Here is a 26,730-nt window from a genome sequence, read left to right as displayed (position 1 = left end):
TTAGACTCACCACACGGTGTCGCTCTCTACACACCAGCTTTTGACTAGAATTGTAAAGAGACTGTATTCTCTCTAAAATGGGTCAGTGTGTCTCGGAGGCCTTCGCATTGCATGTTCTGACAGACATGCGTGTTGATATTTACATGTTATGACACGGGTTCTTGCTTATCTTTAAGATAGCCTTATCTTTGCAAGTCCTTGGGATGTTGACAGCTCTGATTTAGGAAGCTGCGCTATTATGACGCAATGAGGATGCGTATATGTTGACTGAAAAGGACTTACAAAATGAACAATGTCTTTACTACAGTAACCATAACTCTTTTATTTGCCATAAAATACAGCAAATATAACATATAACAAATAACTTGCTAAACTATAACCAAACACGAAAATATGCTATAAAAACGAAATCCCACAAGGAACATGGTGTATATGTCACATTGTCATCCACAATCTTCCCTTTACTACAAACCACTTGTATTTATTTATCACGAAATGCATCTTTAGCACACACAGTGGAAACTGGAAACACAATTGCTGTAATAAATACTTTTTTGAACATTATAGTTTTTGTGCGGTTGGCCTCGTTGAAATGGTTAACCTGTGTGATGCTGTGTGCTGTTGGTGATGAAAGTGTGTGTGTGTGTGTGTGAGAGAGAGAGAGACAGAGAGAGAGAGAGAGAGAGAGAGAGAGAGAGAGTAGGCGCGTCACACGCTCGTGGGGGGAAATCAAGAGGGCGAAACGGCTCGTGGACACAATGGATTTGCGAACAGAAGGATTTTGCGTTGAATAATCCACAGGGTCTTCCATGAACACGACAAACAAGGTAACATCTACTCTTCAGGAAAAAGAGCACGTAATTTGCGCGTTTTGTCGCGTTTTCTTTTCTTTATTACTAGCAGAGCAGAACAGTTATGTGGACGGGTGAGGATGCAGGAAGTCGAGGCATCATTGCAGAAAGCGGGGCCCTGGCGCTCCGCAGGGTCCTAGTGTCGGGTTTTGACAGGCTGTAGGTTTGATATGTTGACACTTTATTAAATCCATTTATCGACACAAAAATAATATTTAGGACTCAGTTTTAATTTCAAATGTAGTCTTTCTTGCGCATTAGGATTATCTCGAGCTCAACAAAAATGAAAAAAGATCCGTTATTGTCGTGTCTGAAGCTCGGTAAGATAAGTCATCTAACGTTACGTTACTGGCATCAGCAGCGGTATGGGATCACAACAAAGCCTGCTTGTCTATGCTAGTATGTATGGTATTACCCAGGGATTCATGAAACCTTATAGACAAATATCATCAAACGATTTTCTTTCGTTCACATTTGGTTACGTTGTTTGGGGAATTCATTCATATTCTGACTTCCTGTATCTGACAGAAGATCTTATAGATGCATAGCCTACCAAGATCATATACCGTTACAAATGAAATATGATACATTAGCATAAACCATATGCCGTTTCTAAGTTACCAGTTTAGCTTTTCTTTTTAAAGTAAATATGCACCATTAACGGCCTTTATATGTGCTATGAAAGCAAAGCTTTTATAGTCGTTATTGCGCTCGAGCGTTTCTTCGAGAGATGTGTTTTTACGGAAGCGTTTTGCACCACAGTTTTTTTAACGCTTTTCTTGAATATCACTATATAAAGATGTCAGTTAGTTGAAATGATAACATACTTTGAATGAAAAGTGAAGTGTAGGCTACTATAAAAGTGGGAGAATCAAAAAAAGGGCTTTTTGACCCTGGGGCATCTATCTGGCCGTGGCGGACCCCCTCAGACACATCCGTGTTTGCTGTTGTGTGTAATAAATGTAAATTATTTTAATTTTAAAATGTGATTATACACACAAGCACACTTTTTAAATAGGTTGTAAAGCAATGTCCCTTGTTTTCCTGGGCAGACATCTATTTTTTGTCTGCGTTTACATCTGCAAGATGTCATTTTTGCATTTTTACATCTGCAAGACGTCTGGTGTCAGATGTCATAAAAACATCTATAAGGTGTCTCTCAGATGTTTGTGATTTAGAATGTATACCTGTGCTATCTGTAAAATTTTAAAGGTCTTGCTAATGTGATGAATTATATACTCTGATGAGGGATGATTATATACTTACTAATCACCAAATAGCATCACTTGATGTTGTGTGCTCGTCCGTTTTTACATTTATGCTTGTGGCTCAAATAAAGTGATTTGAGGCCAAGTATGGTGTTCCATATTTGTAATTTGTGCTCTGCATTTGACCCATCCAAATGTACACACAGCAGTGAGTAACACACACACCGTGAAAACACACCCAGGACAGTGAACAGCCATTGCTGCGGCCGGGGAGCAGTCGGGGGGATTGGTGCCTTGCTCAAGGGTCTCACCTCAGCCATGGTATTGAAGGTGGATTAGAGCGTTGATCATTTACTCTCTCACTTATAATCCCTGCTGGTACTGAGGCTAAAACCAGCGACATTTGGGTTACAAGTCCGAGTCTCTAACCATTAGGCCACGATTGCCTTCATATATTAGTCAAGTTTAAGTTGATTTAGTTGATATTTAAGCCTTGTAGTTATACATTATACAGTATTTTTGTGTTTCATTTTTATTTGTTTCTCTCCCTTTTTTCTGATTTGCATGGACTGATCTTCACTGTTTCCTGATGGCCTTCTGACATTCTGTCCTGCATTAAGACGTAGAAGCAGAGGGCTGTGCCATTTCTGCTCATCTTTACTGCTGTTTGATTAACCATGATGAAGACTGAACCCCCATCTGCACCCAGCGGCAGCACAGCCACCCCCCTCGTATCCCGAAGCGCCTCCCCGCACAGGAACGCATATGAGGCTGGAATTCAAGCTCTCAAGCCGGTAAAAGACCCAAGTGCTGTGAATGGAGATGAAGGGAAACCTCGACAGCAGGGTCGGGGCCGCAGGTACGGCTCCAATGTGCACCGCATCAAGAACATGTTCATGCAGATGGGTTCTCCTGGAGAAGAAGGGGACCCGTCGAAGCCCAACGATCAGTCTATCCGACTTTCTCTCCCTAGAGCGAGCAGTCTGAATGAGAATGTGGATCACAGTGCTCTGCTCAAACTCGGCGGGACTGTGTCAGAGCGGGTTAGCCGCTTTGATGGAAAGACTGATGGCAGCGGTTCACGCGGGGCAGTCAACAGCGTTTCCAAGCTGCAGGAAACGCGCAAGATATTCGAACAACGCCACCTACAGGAGAAGCAGGCCGCAACCAATCGAATCCTGTTGAAGAAAGAGCGGGCATCAGGATTTCAGGACAGCCGTCTGGATGTTTTGGTTCGCTTCAATGGAAGTACAGAGTCCTTGGACAGGCTGGACCCTGAGGATTGTCCCGCAGATGCTGTGTCTCCTACGGTCAGCCAGTTAAGTGCTGTGTTTGAACAGTGTAACAACCTTCACCGACCGTCCTCGACTTCCCCAACCCCATGCAAGCTTGAAGGAAGCAACTCAAAAACCACCAATGAGGACCAAGCTGTCCCTCCGACAGACACGCAGGAGGAGGGAGCTCAGCAAAAGGACCCAGAGGTTGCTCCTAAGAGTCCGAAGTTCAGGACAGGCATTCTGCCAGATGGACCCAACAATAAACCACGTGAAGATGTGTTATCTGGCACAGCGAATACAAACCTAGAGAAGATCCAGGATGCTTCACACGCAGTTAAAGCGTCCAAACCTGGGGAGCATCCATCATCCGGCACGGCAGATGCAGGGAGCAGACTGGTACAGGCCGATGTCCACACCTCGCTTGAAAACGGGGAGGCCACCAGCAGCTCAGAACAAAAGGAGGAAATCGGACAAGCAGCTGGAGAGGCCTGCACTGAGGAGGAACCCCACAGAGAGGATATCTCAGAAGCAGACTTGGTGGACATCAGCGCATATAGCGGAATCGGAGAGGACTCCGGAGGTAGCCAGCTGGACGACGATGAGGAGCCAGAGGATGATGATGCTTATGAACCAGAATCCAGCTGTTCAGAGATCCCCGGACTTCCGGAAGAAGATGAACCTCCACCAAGCAGAAAGATTGGTTTCAGTTCAAACCCAATTAAGGTGAGAGCTTGTGTCCAAAAGCAAACACTGAAACTAACCATGTATTGTGTTATAAGCATAACAACATCATAGTGTGTATTTTATTTTATAAAAGCAGCAAGCACATTTTCGTTTAAATGCTGGTTCCAAAAGAAAACATTTTGGCAGATTTTGCGATTGGACAGAGCCTGGATGGTTACTGGAGTAAGAACGTACATTTACATTTGACATTTATCCTTATGTGAGATCCTTTATGAGCAGAAACTCAGAAAGAGTGCAGGCCTTTCTTAGAAGCAGTATTAGATCGCATCCGTTCAGATGATTTCATATAATATATTTCATATGAAATATATTATATATAATATATAATATATATATTATATATAATATATAATATATTTTAATATAACTATTAATAGCTTGACACAGTAGTATGGGCCTTTGATTTCTCAAATTGTCTACCTCCATGAAAAAGCTGCAGTTATCTCATTGCACTGTCATCAGCCCCTGATGATTCACTTCAGCTGATCGAAGATCAGTTGGTCAGGTGGTTAACGCTCTTCTCTTTGTACGAGAGTCACATGGTTGTGTTCCTCTGTGTTTTAGGGACTGTTGCTTCTGAACTTGTTTTTGAGACAATTGTGAACATTACTTGTGATCTGAAACCATAGGCAGAACAGAGATGAATTAATTTTTTTAAATGTCTATTGCATTGGACATGTCATTGGTCTCTTGCGAAGTGATTGGGTCTTATGTTTGTTGACCGTCCAGCTTTTAGTATCAGAAATATTCATGGTAATTCACAAACGTTTACTGTTCTGAGCAAATATACCTCCTTGAGGCATCTTCACATGATTACTACAGTCTGTTTATTTGATCAACAGAGAACAAAGTTGAGGCTGTCTGTCGGTATTATTTATACAACTTCCTGCTGCTGCAGTGATCGTGTGTGTTGTGCTTTGAAGGATGTCTTTTATAATGGAAGCAGTTTGTAAAGGCTGAACAAACCCCCCAAGTATTAAATCCCACAGACGTCAGTAAGATTACACAGTGTGCACTTCAGATACAGCATGACTACAACGTGCTTTCACTGGGAGCTTGTAACTCCCATACTGTGAATGTCTGCACCTGCTATGCACAGCATTTCCCGTTTTAATTTGTGATAACATTTGTATCTTACATTTTTATCCATATTTTGTCATTTTCCCGCACTACAGATGTTAGAGCTCGATGTAAACAGAAACCTGCTTAGTATGTGTAATGTGAAGATCGTATCCATTTGTGACCCAATGTCCATGACATAATGTTGTAACTTTTGAGGATGAGCACGTTTATTCCACCAGATTCTCTTAATGTAATGTAAAGAAAAATGTATCAAGTTAATATAAAGTATTTAAACATACATGTATTGTAATATGAATCTAATGGGAATTAAAAAAACTCTTGAATTTAAATGTCCACACACTTATCAAGGAACATTTCATGGAAATTTTTGTATTTACTATTTTAAAAAAAAAAGCTTAATGGTGCTGGTTTTTATTTATGGGTCAAATGGGACTCAGTTACCTTCAAACAAGCATACAGTTCACAAGAGTTGTATTAAAGGTCATTCGTCTACGTTTTCATATTAGTTTCTGTGTGAGAAAGATACACAAAGGAATCCTTCACAAACCATCTGTGCAGAACGTACCCTGCTGTACGTGTTAATGTTGTCATGTTTTCTACCATGAATATGCAACATCTATCAAACCGTTTGTACTTTTGTTTATCATTTGCATTTATGTTATTTGTACATAGACTGACTTTGTTATTAAGTGGTTTGAGAGACCAGACAGGTGGACAGATTCTCAATACCAACAAGTACAGTAAAGCAAATTCATGGGAAGAGATGATGAATTTGTAGAAGTTGCCTTTCAGCACTGCACTCAGACCAGTATTTCTCAATGCTCATCTCGGAAGTGAGAGGCTCATCTTAGAAGGAAGAGGCTCTGGATTTAGATGTGGTCAGACCAGAGCCCAAAAACAGAATATAAAGTAAATGTTTTAGTCAGATTTGATGCAAAAGTTGACTGTGAGAAAACTGTTGAGGAATAACAGGAAATAGTGTGGAAATGTCTCTCTAAGTCAGTGGTTCTTCATTTTTATCGTTTTAAGGCCCCCTTTGTGTAGGGGGCATCTCTTTGCGGACCCCCAAATAAAACTTAGAATTTGAATAAAACAAAAAAACACATTATGTTAATCAAATGCTGGAACATCAATTATTTGGGGTTGGTGGTCTTATTTTTATTATGTTTGATTGCATAAAATGTATGATCAATTTTTATATTTCATAAAATGCCACAAAATCTGTGCCCCCTCCTGAATCCATCCTGGGCCCCCAGTTTTTAGAATCACTGCTCTAGTACTATGACATTGAATGGTCTTTTTAAATACAAAATAAATTGCACACGGACACTTTTTGACTCTCAGCCGACATGCGACCGCTGTAGCAGCTCACAACAGATTGCATCCAAAAATAGTTGTGTTCTACTCACTTTCACATAATCCAGTAATCAAGTCTCACTCTTTGCACTACAGGTGGTCATGTGATTAAGGTACTAGCCCTGAATACAGTCAGTAACATAGAGACCAGAGATTCTGTGTGCTGTAAGTTTGTGGTTCTCGATTGATCTCGGTAGTTAAATGAGGTCAATTACCAGGCTAAAACAGGAAACTGAAAGGAAAAGGAAATGCTATCTTAAAGGGCCAGAGTATGTTTTTAAATGAGAGGTTCACTTCAAACCCACGCATGCCTCTGCTTGGTTGCCTACACGCTCTACTGCATGTTGAGTGGCCTTTAGAGCCAAACTACAGCCCAAATGAAGGAAAGCAAATGGAGCATAGGATCTTAACAGCATACTTTTGTACTCAACTGACGGAAATGTTACCACATTCCTCAGATTCCACATAACATATTTCTTAGCTCTATTCATTATCCAGTAGCTGCTACTATTGTATTTTATAATGTATATTATTTCATTTGTCCTTAAAAATGGAAGACTTACCTAATGGTGCATATGGCATTGACTTTGATATGTGGGTAATTGACAAATAAACTGTACATGTGCCCTACGGTGTGACACGGACATTCAGAAAACAATTTTAATTATATACTTTTTTATATTATTCATATTTTATAATATGAAGAGCATAAGAGAGATTGATCTTTGTTCTAAATTGTGCTATGTCACACCATAGGACACATGTACGGTTTATTTTTCGACTACCCATGTGTTTTGGTTAGAAGGCTATTTTGTCTATGATTTAAACCTCTTTACTTTATACTGTAGATAAACAATCTTAAGAAAACTAACAAATGTTTTAAAATCTTGAGATTTCAATTATATTTTTTTTGCTCAATCAGCCGAAGTAATGTGGAGAAATGTAAATTGAACAAACTTGTTCCCTATTTACAGTATGCCATTTATCTGTCTACATACATTATCCCTGAATTTCAGTCCTGGGGGTTTCCAGGGATGCCAAACAAGCTAGTTACTAACTACCTTCCAATTACACATTTGATACATTGCATTTCAGTCTTATACATAGATGGGGCAAGACAGATGGGTTGTTAAAGTAGCTGAATTATATACTAAAAAGCCATTGGGAGAACTGTTTAAATACTGGAGAAGGCATTTGTTTTTGGTGAGATTATTGATTGATGTATGGCCTCATTTTGTTAAACAGTTCTAACTGCCCATCATTTTTATCCGGTGGGTGGCCGGAGATCGTCTAGACACAGTCAGAGCCAATGCACAGCCACTATTAGAAAAATCAACAAAAATATATGTGTGGACTTATGTTGCTGAAGAGCTTAATCTTTTGTTTTTAAATTGTCTAAGGAATCGTCACTTTTGACTGTTTTATGCTCATTTCAGCTAGCAAAGCATATGGTGTAAGCTTGTTTGGCTCTCATGTTTTTCTGCTTTTTCTTTCTGCTGGCATTTAAAACTGTCACACTTAAATCCTGAGCGAAAAACGGAAGCTTGTTTACCATGCAAGCTAGGTCACCTATCATTAATATGACAGATTATAACATTTTCATCTGAATTTCAGATCAAAAAGGCTTGAGTATTTAATACAATCGCTGACATTTTTCCCAGTTCATTGGTATCACCATTCACCACCACTGTTGCCTTTTTAGAGATTGAATCGTGTTTCGCTTTTGAGACATTTAAAAGTAATTGCATTTGCAATTCCAATTTGGATCGTGCCGTTTAAAAATGCCCCCAGGCCAAACCCAGCGCCCTTTTTCTCAACCGTATACCACCTCCCTGCGAATCGCTAACAAGGTTAATATGTTTAAAGAGTTGGTGGATTCAGGGCAATGTGTGATATTTTGCAGGGGTTAAGATGATATTTATTAGTAATTGAGTAGAATTTAATGTATTGGACCAGTGCATATGTTTATTTAGCCAGCTTCTCTGTTCACTAAACTTCACATGCTATAATATCCATTAGCGGATGTTTATTATTTTATGACACTGCTATCAGCTTTTCTATCTTCAAAACCTCTCCTTTGTGTGCCTGTGTGTATTATCCTGGTATGAAGTATGCATTTGTATCTAGAAAAAATGCATTTTTGCCACACAAATAATGGCAGAGTTCTAGTATCTGATTACACAACAGTTATGATAATGGACAGTGCGAAATCTCTTTATTTCTGGCTCTTAAAATGACAGATTACATTAGGGATGTGCATTTTAGTTAATCGAGTTCTCGACAGATAAACCAGAAGTGGGCTTGAGTACTTGTAAACATACAGTGCTTCAGTAAACAGTCTTTGTCTTCCCTATCATTGACAATAGGTAGGTGAAAGACTCAAATCTAATGATGTTTCTTTGCCGGGGTGAGTCGCGGCTGCCTTTGTCCTGTACATGGCACGGTTAGCCACTTCAGCTACTTCCTGTGTGAGAAATGCCAGCCGAGGCAGCGAACGCCTTTTTCCTCTGTGTGGGAGAGCTGAACATCAGCCCTTGGCTCACTCACAGGCAGTCTGCTGTAGAAAGGTTGCCAGGGTCACGTTGGAAACGGGCACACTAAAGCGCCTGTTCCTTGTTTCTCTTTCTATGTGAAGCTCTCTACTCTGAGGCTGCCTCTTTCTCCAAGGGGACGTAACATCAGGAGTCACGTTTTTTCTTTATCTTTCGCAAATTAAAGATGTTGATGTGCTATTGTAAAACATTTTGGATTTTCTTCTGCAGCCCAAAAGCATTAAGTTACTCTAAGCTGCAAACACACTTTGCATTAAAGGAGCAGTTCACTTTCAAAATGAAAATTCTGTCTTCGTTTGCATGCCCTCTTGTCATTTCAAACCTGTGTGACTTTCTTCCGCAGAGCACAAAAGTAAAAATTTTGAAGAATGTTGTTAACAGCCCCCCATTCACGTGCATTGGTTACAATAGAAGTGAATGGGGGGCTGTGCTGTTCTTTTACAAACAATTTTCTAAATATCTTTTGTATTCTGCAGTATAAAGTCATACAGGTTTGAAATGACAAGAGGGCATGTAAATGCTGACAGAATTTTCATTTTGAAGGTGAGCTACTTCTTTAAGTCTGGTGATAAAATGATAACCTCACATACTGCTGTAAGAGCACAATGGCACAGCACTCATTATTCATGCTCATTTCAAATGTAAATCTTTCTTAAAGGCACAGCAGCCCTAAATTGGAGAGGCATTTTAAAGTTCCTGTTTTTAGGAGGATCTACTGACATAATACAAAATAATACACATACAACAGTCTTCAGAGGTGTATAAAGACTTTACATAATTAATGTTTTATTATCTTAGAATGAGCTTTTTCTATCGACATACACAGCAGGTCCCCTTACATGGATTTGGTCATGTACTTTCTACAGTAGCCCTAAACGGACAAACTGCTCCAAAGAGCACGTTTAGTAAATAATCTCCTTCGGCAAAGAAGTGAAAACACTAAGTGATATGACGCTTCACCCTCCGCATCTCTCTTGCTTGCTTTTTATACACCCCACCCAACTTTTTCTTTACATAGCGATTTACAATGTAAATCAGTGGTTGCAGCGTTAGTGGACTGTGTTCTGCATCTGCATATGCATTATTTATGCATGATCTTGTATCTTCGGGTTGGGTTTTTCTAAACGTTTCTGTAATACTGATCTGACTGTGAGTTCTTTACTCTCCTCCACCTTGTTTGTGCCGATAACGGATCCTCGGATGGGTTTTCCGGGAACGCCGCAGCGAAGGGCTCTGCAGTGGAGGCAGGCATGAAGCCAGAGTTGCATTTCCAGCTCAGTTTTTTTATTAAACTCATTTGTTGTGCACACATCTTGACAGCACCACTGCAGATTCAGTCCAACTCTGCCTGCCGTCTTTTCTTAAAGGGCAAGTGCACGTAAAAATGACAATTCTCTCATCATTTGCTCTCCTTTGTGTTATTCAATTTTAATATCTGGCTAACTCAGTTTTAATATTTGAAGAACATCCGGGCTACAAAGAGATGAAAAGAAAGATGTTTTTTATGGTGGGGACTTGATATTTGGGAATTGATATCCACGGTTGCAATTCACTCTTAATGTATTGAAAAAACTGTGAGGATCAAAAATGCACATTATGGGTTTTACAGAACATGCAACGTTATGTTGGGGTTTGGAACTACAAAAGGGTGCACAAATGATGAATAATAACATTTTTGGTGTGAACTGTTTCTTTAAATCTTTTCTGATTGTGTTCCCAAAATAGATTATGGAGAGTTACTGATGCACAAGCCATTACAACTTGCCGTCAAGCTGATCACAAAGGCTTTAGTCATTTGTCCCGAGAGACCGCATTCCGGCACTCTGAATAGCAGGCCTGATGCCGAGAGACTGAAATACAATTAGTTACATTCGTGTGTTTGTGTGTGTGTGCTGGAAAATGTTGGAACAGCTGGTCAGTCTGTTGATCAGCGTACTAAAGGTAGTATTAGTGGAAACAGGACAGACCATTTTGGACTACACAGGAATCCCCTGAGGTATATGTGTGATCCTGATTGTTTTCCCTCTACTGGAAAGCAATTTGTCTCGTCGAAACAACACTCAAGTCGTAACACACACTGAAATACTGAACGTTGTGTGACGCTACCTTAAAACTGACCTATGACCCACTTAACACAATACTCATACCAGTTAACTCTGTTAACAGTCTGCATGTTAACACTTTATGTTAACTAGTGGTTCCCAGAATACCGCAGTCACATTCTCCTAAAAGAAAAAATCAGCCAGAGGTCAATTACCCACAATGCACATCTCCACTTGATGGGATTAAGCCAACAGGTTGATTCCTAAAGGATTAGCAGGTTGTCTTGTGAGATTAGAGTATGTGTTACCCACGATAACCTTTGGCTGTGTTTGTCATGATTTCAGTAAGGAATCATAATTTTATCATTTTTCTTTAGGAGCAAGGCTGGTTAAATTCTTGCATCACATACTCACCTTCGTGTCCTTCCAAATTTTTATGACTTACTTTCTTCTGCAGAACACAAAAGAAGATATTTTCAAGAACTTTTAAGAACAACACAGTCCCCCGTTGACTTCCAATGTATGATGTCAGATTACATTTTTGGGCCGAACTATAACTTCACAAGTATTAGTGGTTTTCAATGATTTTTCATGTTTGTGTGCATGAGAGAGTGAGAGAGCATACGTTCGCGAAGTTCAGGTGTTTGTTCACTACATTTGGGTGATGAATGTTATGTAAACGTTGGTTATAAGGCTGGATTTGGAGATCGATTGAAACTGATATATGGAGCCGTCCCAGCGCTAAAAGATGCCGGACATGAACCGCATGCAGTGAGTGAAAGAGATGTCTGTGTTTTGTTGGCAATGGGTCTGCACATGCTTTAGTTCAGCCTACTCTCCGCACGATTTTGCAAGTGATCGTACAGCTGTATCAATCTTTTATTAATGTCATCAAACTTAATACGCTTCGGTGATACAAAGTATGCAATACTACTCTATAGGTATTCAAGATTAATATGAGATTGGCAGAAACCGCGTGTGTAAGGGCCACTTTAAGGAAACAAACAGTTCTGGGATATCATTTACTACCGTAGTAGGAAAAAAAATTGTAGCTTTTTGTTTCTGTTGAACACAAAAGTAGATATTTTGAAGAATTTAAGAAAACAAAGAGTTCTGGGGCACCATTGACTATCATTAAATTTTTTCCTACTATATGGTAGTCAATGATGTTCCTGAACTGAAAATTGCTAACGTTCTTCCGAATATCTTTGTCTGTGTCATTTATACATGTATGAGAGGAAGTTGAGTAAATGATGACCAAGTTTTTTATTTTTGTGTGAACTATCACTTTAAATACAGTTTGAGTTTTTATTTTATGTCTTTTTTCATACAAGCAATACAGAGCATTTTAAAGTAGATAACTCTGTCAAGTGGATCATTGGTTGATTGGAAAATTGATCGGTTGATTGATTGGCTGTCCTTTAATGACACATTTAATCAATGGGTGCAAATGGTTTTTCAGCTATGCTATTTTGGGTCACATAGTGTATGTATCCATGCGAGACCACTGAAGTGGCAGTGGACTACCCTAAATCAACTTGTTTTCATTGTATATTGTTGTAAATCTGTGTAACTGTACTTTAGTTGTGCAGGTTGGAAAGTGCTTTATCCTTCCAAGTTTAGCTCTGATCATAATCAACAACTTCCTGTTGTCAAAGTTGACTTCCTGTTTCTTTACTTGTTGCGCTTATGTTGTGAATACAAGGGAGCGATCACCGGCTGTACCTTATTTTATTCAAGCGGCAACATTCCGATTGAAACCAACACGGAAGTGACTTAAACTGCAATTCACCGACTGGCTCCAAAAGATCCCTATGTTAAAATGCCCCACTTAACAGCAGAACAAAAAACATGTTATATATTTAGGTTTATATAGCTAATCTTGCCCTTCATGACAACTGTGAGGGGGGTGATTTTTTTATAACTCATCCGTTCAACTTATGCTTAGCTTTAAAATTCGACATAATTAAGGGCAACCAGGCACCTCATCTCCAACCACGTCTCGCCACTTTCTCCAACTTCCATTATCCGGGAATACCGTGTTGTTAAGAGAGCGATGGCCGGCTTCTCCCAATTTAGGCTTCAAAAAAGCTCCTAAGAAATCTACGGGTGACGTTATGGACACAACGTCCATGTTTTATACAGTCTATCATTTTATTACATACAGATTTGAAGACAATGGCTCTGTCTTGACCCTGTTCCTAGATACCTGCCTGTACTGTAAGTGCATCTAAACATACAGAATTATTTATGTGTTGGAGATGGAAAAACTGTAGTGTAAACCTCTCATGAATATAGATGTCCAGGAAAAATATGAAGCACAGCCGGTTTGTAAGGTTTTTAGTGTAATAACAAGGTTCTAGATGGCATAATGTAATCTACCTGAAACTTTTGAATAGAAGTAAACTGATTTGTAAAGGATGTGACTGTATAACTTTGATGAGAATTGAGGAAGTTCATTCTAATCTGGTTTAAAATCACATATAGGCAAAGATGTTCCTAAAGTAATGTTACATCACCCAATAATAAACCTTAGGACAGCATTTGTTCTTCCGAAATTGGAAATTCAATTCTAATGAAACTTTTGAAACAGAATGGTGTATGCAAATGAGTTCATTCGCTTTAGATGAATACTAAACAGGGAAGGAAATGGGGTCTCACAAGCTCATACTGTACAACCCCATCTATCTCTCTTTTGGTCCTGTCTGTGGGCTACACTGGACCATCCCACAGCCGAATCACACGTGTGAGTTTCAGAATTAAAGTTATTCGGCAAACACGGGTTACTAAGAATATTTGTTGCAACCTTTCAAAACGCCTTTTCTTGTGTCTATGTCGCTTGTGTTAGTGTCTGTGTTTGTGTCTGGAGAGTGTGCATTAGTCTGCATCTCCATAGCAACCAGACGAGGAGTGTCAAAACAGTGCCCAGAGAGGGTGATTTTCACAGTGGCTCGGAGAGAACAGCGTTAGCACAGATGCGAAAAGATGAGAGACATAAACCGCTGGACCATGCTAGCCCACACACTTGCTTTCCGTTTCTGTTGCACATTGTTGTACATTGTACATCATTTACGTTTTCTGTTCTTAAACACATCTTCCTCTATTTGGTCCAGGGATGCGGAGTACTTTCGCTTGTGAGGGAGGGGCTGCGTGTCGTTATGCTAATACACTGCACTGTCCCCTGCATACCAGCGGGATACAGACATCTGAGCCAAAACACAGCAGCTTTTCACATGCACAAACTGCATCTGTGCATGCATCTCTTATAAACCCTGAATAAAATCCCTTCTGCGTGCACATCTGACACATCTGGACTTTGCATTTCTGTTGTTGCTTCCAACATTCCATACGAGACAGACGAAGAGAGGTGCAGAAAGGGAGAAACCAAAAGAGACAGAGGAGATGGAGGACTGTGTAAGTCAACCCATGGTTGGCACTGGATTGTTTGATTTGGCCTGAAGTGATCAAACTCAAGAATTTTGAGAATTTAAGCAGAATTTACTCGGTCAGCAATAACATATGCAGTGACACAGGCAGTGTAGCCGAAGTATCATGAATTTTTTATAGATGTAGTTTTATTTGTTTTCGCAAAACAAATTGCCAACGGCAAGATATTGTGGGTTTCCGTGAGACCCATAACCCCCTCCCTAAATATTTCACATCCATCGTAAGGAATAAATAAAGAGATAGTGGAAAGTGGAAGGATGGGGAGGTGCAGAACCAGAAAAAAATGGCCCGGGCGATGTCATAATCACAATCGGCAAGCCGTTGCTATGGAGACAGAGACATGTGAACAGGCCCATGGCATGCACAGTGAGTGTGCACTGACCTGCTGTTTGCTTCAGCTCTGAGATGGAGAGGATAATTTTAGAAAGAAAATAATACAAGGGACGCATATACAAGGGAGGGATTTGAGAAAGACAGAAGTGACCCTGTGAAGAGAGTTTTAGGTAAAAACTGACCGTTTTACACAGTGTATAAAAAGTACAAGCTTGGCATACATTGTAGTGAGTTGGTCCATGCCAAGTCTGGATGGTTGATCAGCTGGACTACCAGCTGGTGATCCAGGTTTTGACCTGATGAAAGCAGGTGATCCACCGTGGGCCCTCAAGCAAACAGTTCCAAATCTCAAGCAGACCACCTTAAGCAGGTCTGACCTGGTTTTTAAGCAGAAAAAATATCATACATATTTTTATAATGCTTAAAATAAGCCTTATGAACATAGAGATTTTGTAATTTCTATATACAGCTGGTGAAGGAATTAAAAGAGTGCAACTTTTCATTTTAAGTCCAGTGTCTTTTGAATTTCAACAAAATCAAACCTTGGGTGTGACATAAAATCATCCAATAGCAATGTGACAGACTGACAGCATGACAAGACGCATGAAAACTTAATATAACTTAAATAAATTAATTATAACATACACTTTTCTTTTAACCATGCCTCAATACATGTCGAAATATTACTGTTATATTGCTTTAAAGTGAATATGAACTTGATTTCTTTGCCGTATTTAAGGTCTGAAAAAATACAGAGCATCTTTTCTGTTGTTTTGACCCTAAGTTGATATTTGGTAAAACTATTGTTAGTAGTTTACAGAATTCAAATGATCATTTTTCTTAAACACATACCTATAAATACTTAAGTAAATTTTAAAATCAGGAAAAATGGTCTCTGAAATGGTGTCTTAATTCTTTCTGCGGATGTATATAATTGGAATAAAATTGTTTTTATATTTTCTACATTTTAAATATGAAAAATTTATATTCAAATTTTGTCTGTTTACCATTCTAACCCATTGATGACAACATTCATTAATATAACTCAAGTAACTTTCTACTGCTATTAATATTATGTAATTTAGTAATGTTTTGAATTACAAGTAAATTAAGTAAATTGTGACAAAGTAAATATGGATGAGATGAAAATTGTTGAAATGTGAATGGTAAGGCAGAAAGTAAGGGAATGATATGAAAGTGGAAGAGGGTGATTGTGAAAGACACAAATTCTGTGTAATTCTGTGATTTAAGGAAGTTGGGAATGACTAAACAAAAATGAGAAGAAAAGCAAAGTTACCAACAGGGACACATATAAAGTAATGTCTCACTGCAGAAGAAATAAGAAAGAAAATAAAAAGGAAGGGCTGGGTTCTGATCAGTAAATTGACTTCATCATGTTGTCTGTTGAGCATTGAGAGATAGACTTTGGAAAATCCAATGGGTTGCCCCTTTTATAGACTGATAATCTTTTACTTTTCAGTTCCTTAAGACCCCAAACAGGAAACTTCAACCACCAGATTTGTTGATGTGTTACGAGTCACATAATCAAAGTCTCTTTCAACACTATCTGTGCTGCTTTACACACACTGGCACCCTGTTTCCGGTTTCACTTTTATAGCTCATATAGCGGTATGCTGTATGCTTGTGTGGTTTAATTGCCTCTGTGAAGGTGATTTGATGCATGACTTTAGCTAGTAGACAGCTGCTATACCGCCCGAGGCTTGAGAAAAATGATTTACAGAGGAGATTGTTTGCAGTTCTGAATATTCAGCAGATAACTACAGGAGTCCTTATCGTTTACCAAGTGCGCTAAGATGGACCAGAACTGAGATCTTACTGAATAAATCTCAAGAAAACTCTTAACAATATATGATTGTTTCCTTGAGGAATCTCTGTGTGATCTGATGCTTAAATAACACTGTTGCTCAACCTAATGTATATGGTCGGGGTGAATAGGGTTTAACATCCTGTATATGTTCCTTGCACCAGGGTCTGTTGTGGCAGGTATGTCATTGTCAAGCAAGGTTATTTAGATCCACTTCTACTTTAGGCTTAGTTTATCAACCTGAAACTGAAAATGTAACTTCTGTCATCATTTGTTCACCCTCGAATTGTTCCAAATCTGTATAAAGCCTTGTGATGAACACAGAGAAAGATGTCTGGAAGAATGCTTGTAACAGTTCTTGCTCACCATTTACTATCATAGCAGGAAAAATGACAATGGTAGTCAAAAGTGAGAAAGAAATGCTTCCTAAATTCTTCAAAATATCTTCTTTTCTATTCATCAGAACAAACACATTTGTATAGATTTGGAACAACTTGAAGGTGAACAAATACAGAAATTTCATTTTTGGGTGAACTGTTCCTTTAAGGCCCATTCCCACCAAATATGTTATTAATAATTATAAGAATTACATTTAAAAACATTTCAATTTTGCTGAACCTGATAGCCGGGGTTGATTATTTCCTACATCTTACTCAGGTGTTTGTGCTTCATCGTTTCAGGTTTTCACCACATACTCCAACGAAGATTACGACAGACGCAATGATGAGGTCGACCCCATGGCAGCTTCGGCCGAGTATGAGCTGGAGAAGCGTGTGGAAAGATTGGACCTCTTCCCCGTGGAGTTAGAAAAAGGTACTCCATCTTTTCCGTACCACACTCGGTGCATTCGTGGCATGTTGTCATTAACTTCCTGTTTCCAAACAAGCTTGTTTAACCCTGCCAAGTAAGCAGCTTTTGCTGATTAAAACTTGAGGGGTCAATGCTTTTTCTAAAGCAGTATGGCGGTAACCATAGTAACTGGACTTGAAATATTACAGCGCTGAGTGGAGGAGATTGAAAAGCTTCTTCTGCTATTTAAACATTTTCATCTCTGCACACATTGACCTTACATGACACTGTCATGAATGCTCAGCTGTGTAGCAGAATTAAAGTAACTGTTGATCCGGAAGTCAGCTGACAATAAACAAACAAGAGATCATCACAAAATCATAGTTTCAAGAGGATCAGTCCAAATCCTCCAAAGAATCATTTATAAATAATCTCTTCAAATCTCTTCAAATGATTTACACTTGCAAGATTTAATCACATGTTAATTCCAGCTCATAAGCTCATTATTCATTTATTAAAATCTAAAAGCCATCTAAAAGCTTTTCTGTGGAGCGTTTATAATTGCTCTGTTTTATTTCATGGATAATATGGTAAATAGATAAGAAATTGCTGTACCATAACAGTAAACAGGTAAATTACTGTACCCAAAAAATCTTGTAAGCAAACTTTGTGTTTTCGGATCAGATAAAGACGGATTGGGAATCAGCATCATCGGGATGGGAGCCGGCGCAGACATGGGCCTGGAAAAACTGGGAATCTTCGTCAAGACGGTCACGGATGGAGGAGCCGCCCATCGAGACGAAAGGTCAGTTGGAAAATGAAAGCACCTTGATCTTGAATTGGATTTGAGCATTTGAACACATGCACAGTTTGTACTGTATGTTGTCTTCATTTTTGCCTGGACTCTGTTGCATAAAATCTTCATCCATCTGCAGTGTCTTGATGTGTTTTAAATAGCTCATCCCATTAGAATTGAATCTCCATTCGGAGTCGCTGCACAATGTGTATTACAGTGTAATACGCACACGTGTGACCATACATCACTTGCTGCAGTAGATTTCATGGAGTTGTATGCTGTAAATTGCTACATTTCCACTGCACCCACCCTGCTTATCATACTGTGATTTATATTGATCGAAGCATTTATTCTTATAGAAGTGTTTTTATTGTTATTACTCATGGAAGTTGTTATTTTAAATATTAATAACATTAAATCTAAGTATTTGCACAATTTTAAGCTTAAAAATGATTTAGCCTAATTTTTAAGCTACGAAACTAGCCTAATTAGAATCAGATCTAAAAAAAACACGTCTGTCTGTCAAAACATGTGAAAAATAACAACCCGGCCAATAACATAACATTCTTAAGCGCATGATGTGTTAATGTAGCAGAAAGAACATTGTGCTAGCAGTGAGAAACAGCCCATCTGAAAAGTCACTCTCATCACTCAAAAACACCCCATCATTACTATCTTGCTCCTGATTGGTTCTCCTGCTGTCCATCAAACAACCAGCTGTCCTAATAGGCTGGTGTCTTTTGGACGGAGCTGACATGCTATATCACTGAGTGGGCCCGATCGATCACTTCAACAGCCTGAAATACAAGCGGAGGTGTAGATAAGTGGGCACTGATTCACTGCTGCTGTTGGTCAGTGTGTTTCACACCAAATGAGTGTTTTCTTTGGCAGCGTCGTTTTTTACACATAGAGTGATATGATTTATCTGTAACTTGGCCCTGCAAGCATTTCACAGATCTATTGTACTGAACATCTATACGCACTTCTGTTCCTTTTTTTTGTCAGGATCCAGGTAAATGACCTGATAGTGGAGGTGGATGGAACCAGTCTGGTGGGCGTGACGCAGAATTTCGCAGCATCCGTCCTGAGGAACACCAGCGGAACTGTCAAGTAAGAATCGAGCAACTGCTTAACAAGTTTACTTTTGTGATCCATGTTACACATTTGTTTTCAGTTTTATTTAAATATATCAAAATGAGTTTAGTTGGCAAATTTTAAAGACGATTGAGAATTACTTAATAATATTGGATTTAAACTTTGTGATCCATTACTATTGTCATCCAAACCAATATCTTGGTTTTCTGCTTCCCTAGAACACATCAAACATACGTCACAATTGTCACCAAAGAAATGGCAGATAATCCACCAGTGCAGTTGCGTAATCAATGAGTCGTGCTTCTGCTTACCTGATTGGCTGTTGTTTGCTCTGTGCAGGTTTGTGATTGGCCGGGAGAAGCCAGGGGAGCAGAGCGAGGTGGCCCAGCTGATCCAACAGACGCTGGAGCAGGAGAAATGGCAGAGAGAAATGATGGAACAACGATACAACCCCTACATGGAGGAGGACGAAGAGGTGATGTTTGGTTCAAGGAACTACAAAAAACACAACACCTTTTTTTATTGCTCTGAATATTCCCGTTGCATTTACTAAGCTTGAATTTGTTCAATAGACTGTGCCTTAGTAAACACAACATGTGGCTGTAAACAATGGATAGGTACACCACATTGAATTATTAAAAACACTTGACTTTAACGTTTCTTTGGGAATGTACATGTTCTCGTGGTACCTACAGCCAACTAGCATTGAATAATTTGGTGTCTCCAGGGTGACTGGTAACATCTATTGTAAGAAACCCATGTTCTCAGAACCGAGTGCATGAAAAATATATACTGTAACTTAGTTTCAGAATGTGCTGTTCTATTCACAGACTTTAATGATAGGATGATAGTCACCTGCAGCAACAATTCATCTTTTCCAAAATATTTATTCTCATGAAATTCAAATCAAAATTATATTTTACGATGTTATTGGTAACGTTTCAATACCTTTGATGTACTCAATGTTTTCCAGGAAGGTTTAAAACTCTCATAAATCATGTCACAATAAAATAGTTCTCGCTCTACAGTTAATACAATGTCAATGCGTTTATCCAATTGTACCCCTTAAATATGAGCTATTAGATGCGATTTTACTTGAATTCAGCGCAGTATAGAACATCATCGAGGAAGGAAATACAGAAGCAGAATTTGCTGCTTTTATCACAATTCACAATAATTAGCTCTTTTTATGTGCACTGCAGTTGTTGTTCTTGTAACATGAAGCGGTACATCCTGTTCACATCTCATAATTGTCGCCCGCACCTGCCCACGTCGCACTGGCGTGAAGGTGTGGAGAATTGATAAATAATTCAGGTGTTGAAGATGAGCTGTTCTCGTATTCCTGGAGATCTGGGGTGCGAAAATGAGAACAGAGGTCCAGCGCGGCGCTATCTGCCAGCTCAGTGCCCTCCTCGGCCCAATGTCTGATGTTGTCTCAGTGTTTAAGACATGCTGGAACGGACAGTTTGTCTACTTCGTTACCCACATGTCAGAGTTCAGACGGCCACATTGGATCAGGATCAGTGCAGGGCGGTGGATGATGAGAGAACGGCGATGGAAAAATATATTTGGAAATACTGAAGCCTCTCTTTTAAATACTAATCTCTTTTTTAGGAGTTTGTATACATGCATAATAAATAGGGGTATGCAATATTTAAGGATGTAAATACATCATAAAGAGGTATAAAAATATTTTATTTGATTAATATAAATTATTGTAAACATTATTAAATATATTTATTAATTATATATAATATATTCTTGTATATGTATTGGACTTGTATATTTACTTAATAACGTGAATGGCATCATCTTTACAGTGTATATGTTGCATTTCTTGTTAATAGTAATAATATCATGTCAGGGATACCAACCTACGCATACAACAGCATAAAGACCATCAGTAACGGGAACAAAACGCTACATCAGGGGAACCAAGAGTTTTTGTCATACGTGTCATAAACTGCATTGCCACTCGCTTCCTTCATCCAGACAGGAAGTGATTGTGGGGCAGTTTCTGTCCTTGCATGCAGGGGAAGTCCATTGTTAAAAGAATGTCTGTAGGTTGTAGTGACTCTGAGGGAGTGTCGGGTGTGTGGGAGTCTTGGGTCCGAGTAATTGCAGTTTTGAGATGTCGAGAACACGCTGGTTGTTTTATTTTCAGATGTGTCGGGGCATGTTTTTTTAAGGTGCTGAAAATACTCAAGAGACTTCATTGTGTTGTTGGGTGCGATTATTTGTTTCAGCTCTTGTGTGTCACACCAGTGTATCCAGCAGTTGCAGTTTTCTCCGTCTGCTCTTACATTTAATCCTCCGGCTGTACCACAGTCCGTTCAAAATGGTGGTTGGCCAGTAACAGGGTTTTTAGTGATGTCCTGGCATGCTTGTTTTCCCTGGAGGTTATGGGCTTCTGTCTAGCACAACTCTGACCCCTAGTGGTAAACCTCACGTCAAGGCCACTTGCTGACACAAGAGCTGAATTTAGTATTAAAAATCATAATCTAATCCTTTTTACATGTAAAATGGTTAATATGTTTAAATTAAAAAATAAACATATCAGAAAGATGTGATAAACCTGCCAAAAATGAATGTATGAGGTAGCGCTTAAAAATGAAAAGGGTTTCAGTTTCAGACATTCATAAGCGTTTCTTTTCTACTCCAATGATGTTTTCTGACAGTGTTTGCTCATTAATCATATGATTCACCATCTATTGTAACTCTTTGGCAGACGGGTGAATACGCCACAGACGAGGAGGAGGAGATGAGTCCCATGTTTCCCAACGCCATCGAGGTGTTTGACCTGGCCGAGAACGAGGACATGCTCTCTCCTGTGGAGATGGACCCAGAGAAGCTTGCGCACAAGTTTAAGGAGGTCAGTAGGACTGATGGATCTAAAACACTATGATTACAAATCCACACAACACTTATTGTTTTTTTAATATTGGTCAATAGCAGCATAGTCACTGGTGTCATTCATCAAAGGATGAATCCGTAGAATGATATATTGACATGATCATGCAATGAAAATTCTGTTTGAATGGTTACATTTTATCATAAATGTATATCTGCAGAATGTGAAATTTGCAAATGAAATATAACAATGATGTCATAACACATGTCAATCTCTTCCCTACATCTCCAGCTTCAGATAAAGCATGCTGTAACTCAGGCCGAGATCCAACAGATCAAGAGGAAGGTACGACCACCACTGACTTCGCATCTATTGTAAATGACATGTTGTTTGCCCTTGTGACAAGGTCTCGTTCTCTGTCTCTAGCTGGCTCATGCCGAGCAGGATAAGCTGCGCTGGCGGATGGAGAAAGCTCAGCTGGAGCAGACGGTGAGGGAGAATAAGGAGCGGATGGAGAAGTTGGAAGGGTATTGGATGGAGGCTCAGAGCTTATGCCAGGCGGTGGACGATCACCTGAAGGAGACGCAGACACAGTATCAGGCACTGGAGCGCAAGTACAGCAAAGCCAAGCGCCTCATCAAAGAGTTCCAGCAGAAGTGAGTGAGGGGATTGTGGGTACTGAAATCTCTCGAGTGGGTACGGAATAAGTGTGGCATATATATGCCCTGTATATATTATTTGCGTGTGTGTTTGAATGCAGAGAGATCGAGTATCTGAAGAAGGAAACGGCTCAGCGCAGAGCACAAGAAGAATCAGAGGCCGGTCACAAGGTGGAGACAGAAAACCTCCAGGAAAAGGTTTGCGTGTGTGTTTAGTTTCTTTTTTCTTATTTATTCATACACGGTGTTGTGATAATAATGTGTCTTTCTTTCTCTCAGATTACAGACTTGGAATCCAAGGTGGGCGCTCTGAAGAACCTAGAGCCTTCGTAAGCTTCCCTCTGCGGAAAAGAGGGAGAAACAAGAGAAACGCCGCCCACTCTCCCCCGCCCACATTCTTCCTCCACGACCTGAAGCCGAACCGATGAACTGCAGGAAACATGATGATGGGGGAGTTACCGGGGAAACGGAGTGGACAAACCAAACACACTGTACCAGACGCTAGACGGACGTCTACCCATCAGCCCCTCAGGAGGCCCTTTAATATAAGCATTTAGTCACGTTTTCCTCCTTACTTTCTAAACGCCTTTAAAGGAATCTCGGATGTATCTGCACTCGGCAGGAATGTAAAACTCGAAACGCTTGCAGCAGAAGCTTGTAACTCAGACGCAGACAGAACGGAAGCCCCCGTTAATGAGGAGACGATCGGAGCGAATGGACTGTTTGTATATATTTAAATATTAAATATTAAAACCGCTTAAGCAATGTGCCGGGGGGGGGGGAGGGGGTAAGGGCTTTTACCTTTCACATAGGCAAATAATAAGGTAAAAACACGTGTCCATTTAAATTTTTTGCATGGACAGAATTTGCAAACAGGGTGTGAGGAGTGTAAGTTTGTCGTTTAGTTTTAGCATTCAGGGGCTTTTAGTGTCATGTAAAAATACATGATCATGAAACAGTGTTAAAAGAAAGGGGGATTATAGGTAATATTTTAATCAGTTATGGAGCGCAGCGTTCATGTGAAGCCTGAAAACTGTCAGGGGTCACCACACGGTTTGTCTCTCTTACCCACACTCTTAAATATAAAGATGCTTCACGATGCCATAGAAGAACCTTTGGTTGTGTGGTACCTTATAGAACATGTTACATCCAGACAACCATTCTATTCCACAATAGGTTCTATTTGTAGCGGACAAAGGTTCTTATAACGATAAAGATAATGAACCTTTGATTGAATGGTTCTTTGTGGAACCATCTAAGACATTGCTGTGAAGATCCATTTGGTAGCGCGTGTTTTTCTGTCAAGTTAGTTAAAGTTCATCCAAAAATAAAATTCTGTCACAATTGTCTTCTCTTGTCATTTCAAACCTGTATGACTTTTTTCTTCAGCAGAACACAAAAGAAGATATTTTGAAGAATGTCGGTCACTGAACAACGTCGGTACCCATTGAGTTCTATTGTATGGACAAAAAAACAATCAAAGCCTCTGTAAATCGGTTGCCAACATTCTTCTAAATATCTTCTTTTGTGTTTTAATGAAGAAAGTCATACAGGTTTGAAACGACAAAGAGTGAGTACAGGATGAGACCATTCTCATTTTTGGTTGTACTATCACTTTAAGCAGACTCCAGGTATGAGACTTTACATTCAGAGAAAGAATTGTGTATCACGGCCTTTTTTAATCCGACTCATTATCTTTTACCAGCACTCTTTGTTGCGCAGTCTTTCTCTTTTTGTATCTGGAGACCACAGTAACACACACTTGGAACTGCAGAGAGTGCTTGAGAATTGTTTGCCTGTCCTTTTCTTCCAGCAGAATGTGCATTCAGTATTATTAATCCATTAACAATCATGTGGAATATCTCTTTTGTGGTGTTATAATCCACAAATGTCTCAATGTATGTTTAAATTAGAGTTTGTTTCGATTGTACTCCTGGGGAAACTGGAATTTTGACAGCAGTTAATGGGGCGTTTAAGGCTTCAGGTGTTTTGCCTTTTGCATCTGCAACTTAAATCAAGAGCTGGTCTTAGATCAGCATTCTTCCAACAAATCCATTCAGACATGTTGAGACCTCATTCATGACATGAATCCTCGATAAATCATTGCATTTGATTTAATGTAACGGTGCACGTAAAGAGATTATTTCTTCAGTTAGATCTGATAGCTGTGTTCTGTTGTCCTCTGTGTTTGATTCAGTGAGAATCATCACATTTTCAGTCCTTGTTTTTTAAATGCAGTATTGAAAAAACTCAAGTATTTTAGTGTTGTCAAAGACGTTTTGTGATTTCAAGGTCTTCATTTTTTCTTTTCCTACATTTTTCTACATGCTACACTTCTTTTATTACAATGGATTAATGGAAGGATAATATAAACATTCATTGAAGGTTTTGTCTCGCAACAGATTCTAAGAATCCTAAAATAATTGGTTTTGGTCAACTTTAGTCATGTATTTGCTTATCTGAGTTTGTTCTCAGAAGTTGAAGCGTGAAGTCCAATCAATGGCTTGGTAACAGTATTCTCTGCATATTAAGATGGAATACGAGAAAACTAGACACTTCAATTTAATAAATTAAAAGGGAGTAAAAGCACTGACTAGAAAATATATATATATTAGTATATAAAGAGTTTGTTTCCAAAATGAGATTCCGTTTTTAATATTTTTTTTCAAAAATCATGTTTTTTATTGTGTTATCCTGTTTTTATTCTGTTAGTAAGCCGTAGTTTTTTTAGTTATTATGGCTTAAATCAAAACAAACTAACTGTAGTTTGATTTATATTAATTGAAATGCACAAAAAGAAATGAGTTATCTCATTTTGGAAATAAACTTATTTTTGGGGAGGGGGTCGTTCCACAACTAATATAATACATGTTCATTGGTCTCAAAAATTATTTTGAGGGGTTTTTGTTTTGTCAGAAAATACTTTTTTATTAAAGATTTGACCATGTACCTGGAAAAGGATATTCTAACATGATATTTGCTGTGTACAGTTTCTCTGTTAGCTGAAATGTATTGTTGATGGATATCCAGAGGGTGTCACAGTTGAAACATTAATTTTGTTACCTTGTTACACTGTAGGAACAAGCCAACTGATGTTTAAAATAAACTTGGATCAAACGCTTTGCTTCTACATCATGAACTCTTCGCTTAGCTATTGCCTTTAATGAAATGAACTGAAATTGCTTCCATGTACAGGAAAGAACTTGGTCTTGTGCTCTGGTGTATTGGATCCTCTTTATATTTCTTGTCTACATTTTATTTAAAATGACTTCTAATAAAGTCAGCTCACAATGACTTGAGTTAAAAGATTATGTTGTGCTGGCGTTAAACACGCAGTAACATAGTGGTAGCCTATTGGATGAAAAACGGCAATAACCTTGATATTAATTGCTGTGCATTTTAAAGCTGTTGTTTATAACTTTTTCAGTTAAAATACAAATCATTTACTGAGCAAAATCATAAAAAATACAAAAATTGTCTCCACTAATAATGATTTATAATTTAGGCTGGGTACATTGTTTGATTAAATTTCACTTAACACCCACTTAAAGAAATTTTTTTGCAGTAAACAAGTTCATGATGAGATGTGATGAAGAGGTGAACGTTACGAATTGCAGTTTAGTAAACATGGAAGGAAACTGGTTTTATGCTTGGTATATGAACATTATTTCAGTTCCCGTTTTACCCCTGCCATGTAAATGCTATCACCAGAGGAAGATGTTTTCCATTTGAAATAAATGTCACGTTGCATATTCACTGGCATTAATAATAAATGCAAACATGTTCTGATCAACAGTATTAAACTGTCAGTTTTGAAAGTCA

The 26,730-nt window shown here is 39.0% G+C and overlaps 1 protein-coding gene across 1 annotated transcript; it reads left to right on the top strand.

Moving 5' to 3' along the window:
• Window positions 1-695: 695 nt before the first annotated feature.
• On the top strand, window positions 696-26,730 carry ppp1r9ba (protein phosphatase 1, regulatory subunit 9Ba). The gene is made up of 11 exons (XM_056751961.1): window positions 696-827; window positions 2,680-4,059; window positions 17,399-17,531; window positions 18,192-18,312; window positions 19,309-19,413; window positions 19,738-19,873; window positions 22,127-22,270; window positions 22,541-22,594; window positions 22,676-22,905; window positions 23,010-23,106; window positions 23,188-26,730. The coding sequence occupies exons 2-11, from the start codon at window positions 2,737-2,739 to the stop codon at window positions 23,239-23,241; spliced, it is 2,397 nt and encodes a 798-aa protein (XP_056607939.1). The 5' UTR covers window positions 696-827; window positions 2,680-2,736; the 3' UTR covers window positions 23,242-26,730.

Source organism: Triplophysa dalaica, chromosome 7 (genome assembly GCF_015846415.1).
Source record: "Triplophysa dalaica isolate WHDGS20190420 chromosome 7, ASM1584641v1, whole genome shotgun sequence".
In the NCBI taxonomy this organism is placed as follows: domain Eukaryota; kingdom Metazoa; phylum Chordata; class Actinopteri; order Cypriniformes; family Nemacheilidae; genus Triplophysa; species Triplophysa dalaica.
The sequence above is the reverse complement of the archived record's forward strand: the minus strand, read 5'-3'. Positions and strand labels throughout refer to the sequence as shown.

Bases quoted from the DNA above. Each gene is read 5' to 3' on its own strand.
- ppp1r9ba (XM_056751961.1), top strand. From the start codon at position 2,737: ATGATGAAGACTGAACCCCCATCTGCACCCAGCGGCAGCACAGCCACC. The intron at 22,271-22,540 runs GTCAGTAGGACT...CTACATCTCCAG, and splicing joins TTGCGCACAAGTTTAAGGAG to CTTCAGATAAAGCATGCTGT. The intron at 23,107-23,187 runs GTTTGCGTGTGT...TCTTTCTCTCAG, and splicing joins CAGAAAACCTCCAGGAAAAG to ATTACAGACTTGGAATCCAA.